General features: G+C 39.4%; 1 protein-coding gene across 5 annotated transcripts in view; it reads left to right on the top strand.

Annotated features, from left to right (window-relative positions):
• LOC117966432 (serine/threonine-protein phosphatase 2B catalytic subunit gamma isoform-like) overlaps positions 1-13082 on the top strand; it is a 50768-nt gene that overhangs the window by 36521 nt on the left and 1165 nt on the right. The window contains exons 11-14 of one of the 5 annotated variants that reach the window (XM_059008634.1): positions 1647-1673; positions 5584-5668; positions 6898-6995; positions 10110-10127. In XM_059008634.1, coding sequence (XP_058864617.1) covers positions 1647-1673; positions 5584-5668; positions 6898-6995; positions 10110-10127 — 228 coding nt within the window. Of the gene's footprint in view, positions 1-1646; positions 1674-5583; positions 5669-6897; positions 6996-10100; positions 10128-13082 lie in introns of all 5 variants that reach the window. The other 4 variants (XM_059008633.1, XM_059008636.1, XM_059008635.1 and 1 more) reach the window with 4 other exon arrangements.

Raw genomic sequence — 13082 nt, 5'->3', positions numbered from 1 at the left:
TCTGGTATTCTATACAATTACATCTGTACACAGGAGAAGTACTGTAATTATGACATCTGGAACTGTTTTTATAGTTTACATTTTAGAAGAACGCTGTGAGTCTGCTTTGGAAGCATTCCCCCAGGTGATTACAAACTTCGTAGCAAAATATATTTGTGTAAATTAATTTGCAGCAGTACCTAACAGACAAGGCAGTGACAGTAAGGCGTGAGAATGAATAGTGTTTTCTTTAACTTTAATTCAGATGGCACAGTGGTAGACGCATCAATCTGCACATAATCTACACAGTGTGGTAAACAGGCTTTTTACACCAGCCTGACACATTTATAAAAGGCTTTAATGACCCCACTAGTGCTTTGAAAGGGAATAAGCAAAGTGCTAGTACTAGGCACAATCAATGCACACAGGATTAATGCACACAGCATCAATTCACACAAACACTATGAAGCCGTTTCTGGAAATAATGTGCCAGGACCAGATGTTAAGAATGGTGTCCAGGCGCACTGGCAAATTTAGGGCACTGAACCTCCCTGCCCCATTCCCTCTCCCCCACCCCCCACTAAAATGATTAGCTTTTTGATAATGCAGTACATCTGCAAGCAAGCATTTTATGACTTCATGGTGGCTTTGGTTTTGGTTTTTTTAAACTAACCAACATTTCAGGAAACATGCAAAACTAAAAATAAAAATGTGGTTAAGGTTTTGGTTTCAGGCATGTATAAACTTATGTGAAAAATGTACACAGAAATGAAGATCTAAACCAGTCACAGTAGTTTTTGTTGATCCTCTGCATCACAAATGCAATGAATCTGAACCTTCATTCTTGGATGTATGGACAAGACTGATCCACACTTCATTAGAGTAACATTTTATGAGCAACAAGCATTTCAAGCCATGCAGACAAAGCATGGGAAAGATTAAAGAAGTTCCTCACATTGGCCTGTTTATTGTACTCTTGTGATTCTTCCCAACTTTAAATAGCAAAACATTTAAAATCTCAACCTCTAATTTAAATGGATACATGGGATAAACAGCACTATACGGTTCAAATAAAATAAATATGATGTCAGTGGAACTCCGTTATAAAAGTGTCAGTCTAAGTCTTCAGTTTGATATACATTGCATGACATCTCTAATCCAGTACATGTGAGGGTGTGGGGGGCAGCTTGCTTGCAGTTTAGCTCAATCAGCCGTCTGGCAGGGTTTCGAAGTCTTAGCGCCAACAATGAATCAGTCAAGGTCCGGCCTCCCACACAGAAACATTTCAGTTCAGGGCTCCACACTCCTCTCATCTTCCTGTGGACCAGCGAACGGACTGAGCTGTCAAAGCAGTTGGGGCCCACGAGTTAAAACGACTAGACAAGAAGTCCTTGGTGGTTTCCCTCGGACACTTTCACAGATTAAAAAGCAGCAGCAGCACTGTTCTCTATCAGCCTGCAGATGATGTCATTAAATACCTTTTTCTTATTAACCCCCCCAGTCATGTAAATCAAGCCCCTACTTATTTTTCGTATTTGTTTATTTAACATTCTTTGTTCTTTTCAGGTTCTCTGTTCAGCTCGTTGCGCTCACTCTTTTTTTGTCTCTATGTTGCTGTCTCTCCTTCAATGTTTTCTCGTTATTTGCCCTGCCCTCCCTCCCTGAAGACCACCACACACCTATTAGTAAAAAAGGTACCGGTGCAGACTTTAGTGACGGGCGACAGCAGCTGTACACCACAGAACGAGGTGCATTAAAATAGCAGTTTGACTACTTCAAGATTGGGCTTTTAAGACAAGCCTACACGTCGCATCACCACAAAAGCCAAAGTTAAAGTTTTAAAGCTAAAAAGAAACTTGCCTCTAAGTTGTTATTTTTAGATTTATCAAATTGGCACATGCACCACAATCATTTACAGTGCAGCCAATTGATAGTAAAACCTGGCTCAAACTTTCAATGCGTTTTTATTTTATGTGTTTCCTGCAATGTTTTTGGCTGGGTATTTTAATTATGGCACCACAGTTATCATTGTGGTCATCTCTATCATTTGTTTTATTTGATTCTACTTCGAAAAGCCTCTCTTTCAACTCCGAGTAGAACAGAATATGCAGGGTATCCAGTTTGCTAAGCTTTTTCTACAGTGAACATTTGAACCATTGTTTTAAAGAACTTAAAGATGTGTTACATTCAAGACTGTAAGGAACATTTTTGCATTACGTTTACATGTCCTGCAATTTTGTTGTTGATCTTTTCATTTTCCTGCTGGAAGTCAATCTTTTCTGCCGCATCTATGAGTTCACTTCCTCCTTGTGTTACAATAATACCCCCTCCCGAGCCTTACAATTGTGTCCCATGCCTCACAATATATAACTATAGTGGGGTCCTATTACCTGTAACACAAGAAGAAAGGGAATGGAAAATAGGGGGGTGCTCATACTCCTCCTCGTCATTGGCTTTAAGTATTTATCGACAGGTATTGAATAAATCCATTATTTATTTATTTATTTATTTATTTATTTATTTATTTATTTCTTAGCAGACACCCTTATCCAGGGCGACTTAGTCGTAAACAAATACATTTCAAGAATCACAGTACAAGTATTAATACAATTAAGAGCAAGACCAAATACAGTGACTTCAGTTCTAGTAAGTACAAGTATATGACAAAATACGAATCACTATAAGAGCAGATAAGTGTCAGTGACAGTTACATCAGGATACTATTAAATGCAAAATACCACAGATTGAACAACACTAGTGGCAGATTACAGTACTGTAAAGTACAGGATTAAATGCAGTAAAATAGGGAGCAGATAAGTGCAAGTAAAGCCCATTCATCATGTTGATTTCAAAACAAGAAAAGCTGTCCTCCCCTCACCTTTACAATTGAGTACCACGCAACAGCAGTTAACTTCCACATTGAGTTTTAAAAGCTGATTGGAAGCGTGTTTTCCTCTCATTGTCCTGATGTTTTGACTGCCCTATCATTGTCAGTTTACAGCCTCGGTACTGCAGTATGGTGCCCCGGATGAGAGGAGAACATGCTTCCAGTCCTTAATGAATAGATTTATTTATTACCTGCCGATGAAGACTTCTTAAAGGCAATTATGAGTATCTGCACACCCCTAATGGAAACCACGTACATCCATCAAACTTTTATTATAAAAGTAAAAATTTAAGCTTAAAAGCAAATTCATGCACATTTTATTAAAAAAAAAAAGTTTTTTATAAATAAATAAAACTAAAAGGCATGTTATGGTCTAAACAGTGTATTAGTTAGTTTTTGTAGGAAAGAAATGCAAATGATTTTCCACAACTTCCAATATTCTACACATTTTCCAATCTCTCTTGCACACATTCGACCCCAGGCCTCCTTGGAAAAAGAAAATGTGTCGTTCCGGGTTTCTTGCTATGCAGTGAAGTTACACTGAAGAAAGAAGGGGTTAAAACTCAAAAGAGCATGCTTGGTTTCTGTCTAGCACCATCGAAGGAGAGAGAGAGTGTTTCCAAACCGATCAAATCAATTTTTCTATTCGCTCAGTGGCAAGCAGTTGACTTGTGAGAGATGTTGCTCTCCATTTTCGCTTGAGTGATTTAATACAACAGAGTGAACCTCATAACAGAGTAACAGGATGCTGTCGCCCCTCGCTGCTGTCCTCCCAGTTTGTGAAAAGCACGGCGCTGGCATACACTAACCAGCATCACTTTAGTGGGGAGCAAGCTTGCAATTGAAATTCCTACTCTCACTGTGTAATCCACTGTTTGGCCAGTTGAAATGTACAGTATAAGAAAACATAGTATCTCCAAATTCTGTACTGAAAATTAACAAATCGGTAACACAGAAAAAAGTTTTTATTGATAATAAAATCATTGTAATAACAATGAGTATCTAATTTGTAACGAACGTGTTTGCTCTACACTAATTTTCTTGTTCAAACTGAAACGATGTCTTCAAAAAACTTTGCTGATAGTTAACATGCACTGTTTTACTAACCTAGTTGATAATTGGTAGTGTGGTCAGACTGTATTACACCACAGCAGTGTGGAGTAGTGGTTAGGGCTCTGGACTCTTGACCGTAGGGTCGTGGGTTCAATCCCAGGTGGGGGACACTGCTGCTGTACCCTTGAGCAAGGTACTTTACCTAGATTGCTCCAGTAAAAACCCAACTGTATAAATGGGTAATTGTATGTAAAAATAATGTGATATCTTGTAACAATTGTAAGTCGTCCTGGATAAGGAAATCTGCTAAGAAATAAATAATAATAATAATGTCTCATTATAATGGAAAAATCATACAAAACTTAATTAGACAAGCTTGGGGTATTTGAGTTGAATCTTTAATAGAACAGTCTCCCGGGCGGTCTCCATTTTACACTGTTACAGTGAAGAGTATTATTATTGTTATTTATTTATTTGGCAGATGCCTTTATCCAAGTCAACTTACAAGTGTTACATGATAATACAAGGTTACAATGCAAAATCAATATTTAAATACAGTATAGTTTACAGGAAGTGCACATTGTACTACTAAAGTACAGTAGAAGATGTTAGGATTAAAACAATGCTGTCGCCTAAAAATGATAGGAGAGAGGAACAAGTCGAGCTCATCAAGAAAGTGAGCAGGGGCACCAGGGGGGCGATGGAGAACAATAAGAAGCTGATGACAGGGAGAGTGCAGTTCAACGGTGTGGAACTCAAAAGTGCTGACAGAGAGGGAGGAGAGAGCAGAGGGGATCGGAGTTCCAGGATGGAGAAAGTAGGAATCCAGTTCCCCCGCCTCGTCCTAAGGGAGGGTGATCCGTGTTTCTGCAAGTCGAGAGAGGTGGGAGGCGTAGACAGAGATTAAAGCTGCCTTGTTGCAGGCTGATTCCAGAGGGGCGCCAGAGAGAGAACAGGAGGAAGGGGCAGAGGATGGGGGGCAGAGGTTGAGAAGTGCTGGTGAGAGATTCTGTGTGCGAGAGGAGGGGAGCACTGGGATAGCAGAGAAATAGTGGATAGAGTAGACCATGTAGCAGAGGCAGGGAGCAGTGTAACGTACTGTACAGTACGCTGTCAAAGAAGTGCGTGCCAGAATGCAGTGTGTATTCAACTACAGCTTTGCATGTGTGACAGGTTTATTTATAACTAATTAATAACGAGGCATGCAGTGAAATGAAGCATATATTAAAGAAAAGCTTGGTTTAGCCTAATGAGCCATGGGTTATTATAAAATGAGGCGTAGCTAATTAGTTGTAAGCATGATGGTAAACTTATTTAGATGCTAATTTTAAAGAGGGTGGAATAGATTACCGCTCAAGATCTGATAATACATGATTTTAAGGTTAGGCCATGCCGACAGTGATATTGCTAATGCTAGTAAGTAGCTGTCGGTGCTGGTGCACTTTCACTGGTGGGCTATCCATTCACTTCAATACTGTAGATTAAAAATAACAGGAACATTTCTTTTTGAGGAACCGAATGTTTTTTTTATAGGTAGGTGTTGCAAGGTTTCCCTGCTCTACAAATAGAGGAAAATGACGTAAGGTTTTTAAACCTCTTGTCTCTTGCATTAGAAAAGCAGTAGACACTTCAGTGAACCTGCTTGCTTTGTTTCCCCATTGCAGGTGGTACTCCAGCGGTGCGTAAAGAGGTCATCAGAAACAAGATCCGAGCCATTGGCAAGATGGCGAGAGTGTTCTCTGTGCTCAGGTCTGTGAAACAGGGTTTGGCTTGCATTGAGTTAGCATGGTCTGCTGGGGAGTTCACAACAATGTTATCCATTGGTCAGTGATAAAAAAAAAAATTAAAAATCCCCATTCTCTGTATTTTGGGTATTTACTGCCAGCTCAATATGAAATGTGAATGCAGAATGCACTTTTAATGTCATTTAAGCAACCTTTTAAAAGGTCAGACATCCTGAGGAAACAGATTTTTATCACTGAAATGTCAACAGAATTGACCAGAAAAGAGATCACAACTGGTGTGAACTTCATACACTCAGCAAAAAAACAAACCAAGAAAAAAAAAGCGTGGTAGACCACCGATTTTTTAAAATTTGGAGTCCCTGATCTTTCTTTTAGTAAGCGTTTCTGTGTTTAAAAATATTTGTAAACGTGTACGCTAACTGCAGTAAACTTTCCCGGTGACGTTTACAATTGGATACTTATGATTGTGCTTAACTCGCAAAGAACTCCTCTCACAATGAAAAAGACTAGTGAACATTCGGAAAATGTGTGCCTTTTTTTTTTTTTTTTTTTTTTTTTTAATTCTACATTTCTAAAAACAGAACTACCCGATTTTTAATAGCAATACAGATTTTACTAAATTAAACGCCATGAATGAATAACTTACTGAATTTGAATTAGGGTCTGGTTTCTCAAGAGTTTTATCTTTTTACTTCAAACATTTGCCGTTCAATTTCTTAGAGTACATAAAGACCTTTTTATTTTATTGTGTTACATGTTCCCATGTGTTGCTACAACTGTTTACGTAAGGTGTGTGTATTGTTTTAAAATTTTTGTAACTGAGATGGATTTATCATGGTGCAGGATGATGATGGGAAATGTAGTTCTGAGAGGTCCATGCAGGTACATGGGAATCCATCTTGAGGCAGAGAATGCAATTTAAAAGTTTAAATAAGTGATCAAAATGTTAAAAAAAAATATTATAATAATAATAATAATAATAATAATAATAATAATAATAATAATAATAATAATAATAATAATAATTAAAACAATACACACACCTTACGTAAACAGTTGTAGTAACACATGGGAACATGCAACACAATAAAATAAAAAGGTCCTTATGTACCCTTTAAGTTTCATTTTGCATTTGTAAATGTAGCACTGTTGAGTGTTGGATAGTTGTGGATGAGCAGTAAACTACACTGTTAACACGATTAACCCTGACCCTCCTGGAACGTGTCTCCCCAGAGAGGAGAGCGAGAGTGTGTTGCAGCTAAAGGGGCTTACTCCTACTGGAACCCTGCCCCTGGGTGTGCTGTCTGGGGGGAGACAGACCCTGGAAAGCGGTAAGTCCCGTGCCTGTACCCATCCTCTCCTTCTGCTACTGCCACTGCTGCTGTCTGCTTGATGCCTTCCAGAGCCCTGTGTATGCTCCCCCCTGCATCCCAGTGCACTACACACCAGAGTATACCAGAGTTCTCACTGAGCCAGGCTGCGGGCTCAAAATAAAACTTCATGTAGGTTGGTTTTCAGACGATTGCTTCTAACTCGCCAGGATTGCAAACTAGATTAGTCCTGGAGCCAGAACTCAATCGAGTATATTACGGAAAGGAGTCTGGAGTCCGCATTCGGCCCCCCTGTTTTAAATATAGCTGCATCTCCTAATAGGAAACCTGCAGACTCGGATTCCATTGATATGCTTTGATAAGTATGATCAATTCAGAGAAGAGCAGGGACACCTGATTGCTAAAATTCCTTGTCATCTACCTAAACAAGGGGAGTTCTGAAATCCAGTACTAGGTGAGAGGCTAGTGTGAGTTTATAATGCTTTATTCCCATTCACACACACAAAAAAGCACTGCAAACCACAAGTAAGGAAAACAGAATTACTAGGAGGGCTAACTTTCTGATCAGAGAGTATGTCTGGTATCCATGTGCTGCCTTTCAGTGAAACATGTTAGGTCAAAGTAGCAGGCGCTTCCTTGACACCTAAAGGCATTGCTGCCATTTATAACAGGCTACACAGCCCATGACAGCCCATCCCTATTCTTGGTGTCTTATGAAACTTGGGGGTTTATTTTTGTCACAGCCTGACCTGGAACTTAAAGCCCCCAGTGACCTAACCTGATGATGTAATGACTTAGAAGTCCCGGCCAGCCATTTGGTTCTAATTCCATGAGCTTTAACTAAAGCAGTCTGGTCACTGCACTCGCACCACCTTGTCACAATACAGTACGTCCTTTATGACATCGCAAAACAGACTGCAGCCTAAAATCATCAACTGATCTTAAGAATCAAGCAAAATCTCTACGCTAATCAAGGCTTTCAAATCATGCATCATGTAACGATTATTATGAAACTTTCATCCGTGTAAAGAAAATAGAGTACACATTTTTTCATTTGGCGGAATTAATTAACAACGCCCAGAATGAGCCGTTACTAACATGTTTAATTGGCCAATTCTGTTTTGGCTCGTCTGCACCCAGCCCTGGGGTTCAGAACTACTTTCAATGAAGTATTATTTAACTGATCAGGAGCCAGGAGCTTATAGCAGCATGAACAACTCCTGTGACTAACCCTACAGACTCAGCTGTGACTTATTCACGCTGTGATGAGAAGCTCAATCACTTCAGAGCAGATTTACCTGGGGCCTGATTGTTCAAACTTGCACCTGGTCATTTCAATAATATACCTAAACATAGCGATGTTCTGAAACCCAGGACTGGGTGCAGGGAAATTGTGAGTTTTGCAGTATATGGTACAATATTTAACCTTTCTCACAATCTCAAACCCCTTTTATACTGACCACAGTTGTGAAAAAATAAGAAGCAGAATTAGACTTAACACAAGAAGTCTCGAATGAACGTGTTATTAGCAGTTCATTGCAGGTGTTATTAATACATGCTCTATTTCTAGCAGAGATCACAATGTTGCTAATGCATTCGCCCTCTTTCAGTAGAGCATAGCATGTGTTTTGATATTTCCGGTACCATTTTTGTATTGACTCTTCTTTGTGGTGTTCAGTACATCTGGTCATGTATAAAATACTCTGGTGTGTTTGTGTACGAGAGCATCTTGTTGCATCTGAAGTTTCTAGCTCTTGAATTCTGCATTAAATGCACTCTACCTGCCTGTGACTAACACTTTCCTGTGTTTAAATTTTTTTTTTTTTGTCTAGCCACATTCATTTTATTTGAGAGCTTACTGTATTGTAGACCTTTCACAATGATGTCCTCCAGTGTATTAAAGGTACTTGAGTTATGCAGGATGTAAAGCCCCTCTCTAAAGTACTGTAAGTGAAAAGTTCTGTATACAGCCCTTAAACCAAAACCCATGTGTATTCATGTTGTAAGAAAACCACAAATTATTTTTCCAAATGTGATTTGCATAACATTTCATACTAGAAATATATTCAAACCTGGTTCTAAAAAGCCTATAAGGGTTAGGGCTGCACCTTATTGATATAAAAAAGCATGGCACACCTGAGGATAGTTTTAGAATACTGTACACTGTGTATGAGATGTCAAAAAATGACAGAACGTGTTGAAGTTAGCATCCTTAATCTAGAAGCAGTGAAGGGAGAAAGGCTAAACATCAGTGTGCACGTACTCATCTTTGTGGGTCAATGTGTTCAGCCATGCAGCTATAAAAAGACTTCAAAGGATCTCCAGTAAACTGAGTCCTAGTATGAATCTGACTCCCATCAAGTTAGATGCAGATCACTGAAGCCAGTTTTAGCAACTCTGCGTTATAAATAGTGATTAAAAGGTACTCTACAAGGTCACGAAGGGCCTTGGCATATCCCACATCCGTACTCATTAAAACAGTGAATTGACAGTAATAGTCATTTGCTTAAAACAATTATTGCCCCTTTGTTTTTTTTCCCCACATTGACTCAAGTGATGAAACCTGTTTTTCCTGCCACAACACTGAAGTTTACTTTCTTCCTGTGTTGCATGCTATAGGGCCCCACCTGGGCCTTACACTTTTGTTTTCAGTTATCCCAGGAGTCCCCCTCCTATGTGAGGTCAAGAAGGGGGGGGGATTATATCACCCGTAACACAGGAAGGAAGTGAAAAAAAAGTATTGTGTGGTTGCAAGATAAACAACTTGGACATTAAAAGACATTAAAAATTGACAGATTCCAGAAGCAGGGGATTTGAAATTAAACAAACAAGGAAAATTGTCTGTCACAAAAAAATATTTCTTTTATTTTTTTATTTTTTAAAATCTGTATTAACCTGCCAATATTAAACTAAAGTGTTTTTTATAGTGTGTGTTTTTTCTCTGTACGCTTTTTTTAATTTTACCTAACTTTGGCTAACATTGGCACATGTGCAGGGGAAGTTGTGATGGGGTGGGGAGGGGAGGGGATCGCTAGTTGCATTGATAACTTAACTCACTCTTTTTCATTCATTTTTGGCATGGCACTACTACTCACACTTATTCAGCCACCGTAGAGGCAGAGGAGGCACGAGGTATGCAAGTCGTCAGGGGGACCCTGATCAGTGTTTGTGTTGTATTTCAATATATAGTCTCTCTCTCTCTCTCTCTCTCTCTCTCTCTCTCTCTCTCTCTCTCTCTCTCTCTCTCTCTCTCTCTCTCTCTCTCTCTCTCTCTCTCTCTCTCTCTCTCTCTCTCTCTCTCTCTCTCTCTCTCTCTCTCTCTCTCTCTCTCTCTCTCTCTCTCTCTCTCTCTCTCTCTCTCTCTCTCTCTCTCTCATAATGTGGTAATATTCTTAAACGTCCATGTGGAAAATGGATACTCTTGCACCACCAGAGACTGAAAGGCAGAACAGAAGCCCTTCAAAATTTATAGTGTTCAGGGTTTAGAGGAGCAGCGATTTGCAGAATGAACGGATCATCGACCATTATTCTTTATTTTATAATCAATCAATCAAATTATTAAAAAAAAAATTATAATCTGCCGTTCCTTCATAAAACTCTTACGGAGTTGCGCCCACAGCAGACGGGCCGTATACGCAGTTTGACTTCTGGTCACTTCAGACTGCTAGTCTTTATAAACCAAGCAGATCAATGAGACTGCTGGAGTCCCCAGACATAAAATCATTTGAACTGTGACGTTTTTTACTGTAGTTTGTATTTATTGTGGTCAATTAAAATCAACTCAAAATTAAACCAATCAAATAGATCCAGTGCCAGACAGTTAGACTTCACCCTTTAATATATAGTATGACTACCCCATGTGCTGCCTGATTGCAGTATCTACAGTCTATAGTGTTGCATCTTAGGGAACCTAAGTTATTTCCTCAGGTATAACTTTGTGTATGTAGATATAGAAGCATTTTTTTTTTTTTTTTTTTTAAAAGCAGATCCACTTATTCCCTGCCTCTTACAAACAGCTAATGTAGTAGTCCCCTTCTCACCCCTCTGCCAAATGACACATCGGTGCTCAAAAACACACACATCCTGCCCGCTTAACACCTACTCAGAAAGAAATGGCTCTTGTAGCAGGGAGACCACTAGAGCAGCTGCCCCTCTTAACAATACCCTCGAGAACACCAACTCAGATTATCCCCTTTGTCTTCCAGCCCACTCACAGTAAGATCATCTGCATTTAGAGTTATTGAAGCCTGCAATTTTGTTGAGCACATAATTGTTCTACAGTATGTGCAGCACATATATATAATTTTTTTTGTAACCAAGATACCAAGTCATTGTGGTTTTATATGTACATCCTTACAGACTTCTGCTGATCAGCAGCTTTTGTCACGTGTTTAACAGCTTATTTAGCTGTTGAATAAGAGTATTGTTATTCTGAGTAGCTTTCTAGTCAGGTGGCTAACTAAAATGTTACAATGAGTCGATCACAATTTAAATCCAGTTTATAAGTCTTATTTTTATGAAACCAAGAAAATCGCAGCTTAGTTGGCGTTAATGGAATCTTCAATTGCCTATAAACCTGCAGCGTTGCTTTACAAAGATGCTGGATGTATCCAGAATCCCCGGCACTGAAACAAATCCGTCATTGCCATCATGTTGTATTTTCTATTTGTTTCACAGAACATTTAAGTAAAAGTTCAACATTCACAGTTTGTGTTTTTTTCCATAACCAGGTATAACACTTCCCTGTGAAACCTGTCTCCAATTCTGCATGCATCAGTGCAACAAACAAAAGCACTGATGGCCATTAAATGCATGTTAATGCAGCATGGCATTATTGAGACTCTAGCTGGCTGATTATAACTACTGCAGCTACACGGCTCTCTACTCCCAGCGCTTGTGAAATGAGTGCAGTATTCTGGTTGTGCAAGATTAAACAGTTTTTGTTTTGTAATGCCTGCCGTTTATATTGTGGAACTGTCTTAATGTTGTAGTTGACTTGTGTGTGTTGTCACATGGGAAGGTTATGGTGTGTTTCTTTAATTGTTTATAAGAAAAAAAGAAAGTACCTGATCGTTTGCAGAGATTAGGATTTGTTGTGTTTCAAAGTTTAAGCATTTCTAAACCGCAAGTTCAGTAAGTCATAAAAATGCATACCCCATGCATAAGCATGCAACACAATACTATAAACTATTGATAAATGTATACAAAATGCTTCTGTCAAAATAATGTGTTCGAGGCACTGACACAACATGTCTGCTTTCTTGATCTGCCAAAAGCAATGGGAAGATCCACGCAACACAAGAAGCAACCAAGACAGTGTAACTTCCACCCATGCAAGGATGCAAGCACAGGCATGCTTCACATAGTCATGCCAGTGCAACATTAATGCATGTGCTGCTGTAGGCGTTCTTACAAATACCCAGGAACCCGCTGCAGCCGGGCTGCCTGTGTAGAAATTACATTTGGATATTAAAAATAAAAAAAATAAAAATTCCACTCCATACATTTTAATGGTGAACCCTGGATTGTGTAAATCAGGTACTTTTTTCAAACTTTGTGCAGTTGTGTTCATGGGATTATAAACCCGAAGTCCTGTATTCTAGCCGTTTCCAGCTCAGGTTTGGGGTGTTGGTTTAAAGGTGATGAAGAAATGGAGCGACTGACTTTTCTCTCTTCCCCTGACAAAACCTGCCGATAGTGGTGTTAAAACTCTAGTTGACAAAATACATCTCCTGAGGTCAACGTGCATCTTTCACTCTGTCAACACGGTGCAGAGCAGGCTTTGACCCTGTCCGGTGGGGCGGGGGAGTGTGAAGTCGGAAGCTCCATTTATTTCACAGATGCTGCTGGTTTCTTTGTTCCGATACTCAGCGGTAATTCCGTTGCTCTCCGGCTCCTGCTTTTGTAAATCGCAAGGAACAGGATGAGTTTGGAGAAAACTGAGAACATGATTCCTCTTCCACATTTCATTAAAAGGGCAGCGTTACAGAATGACTCTCTTAATCTCATGATTCAGTCTTTGATTATTTTATTATACAGTACAGCTCTTATCACAGAAACTGTGTTAGGTCCTAAACAATCTCCTTC

The sequence above is a fragment of the Acipenser ruthenus genome, chromosome 37, assembly GCF_902713425.1.
Source record: "Acipenser ruthenus chromosome 37, fAciRut3.2 maternal haplotype, whole genome shotgun sequence".
In the NCBI taxonomy this organism is placed as follows: domain Eukaryota; kingdom Metazoa; phylum Chordata; class Actinopteri; order Acipenseriformes; family Acipenseridae; genus Acipenser; species Acipenser ruthenus.
The sequence above is the reverse complement of the archived record's forward strand: the minus strand, read 5'-3'. Positions and strand labels throughout refer to the sequence as shown.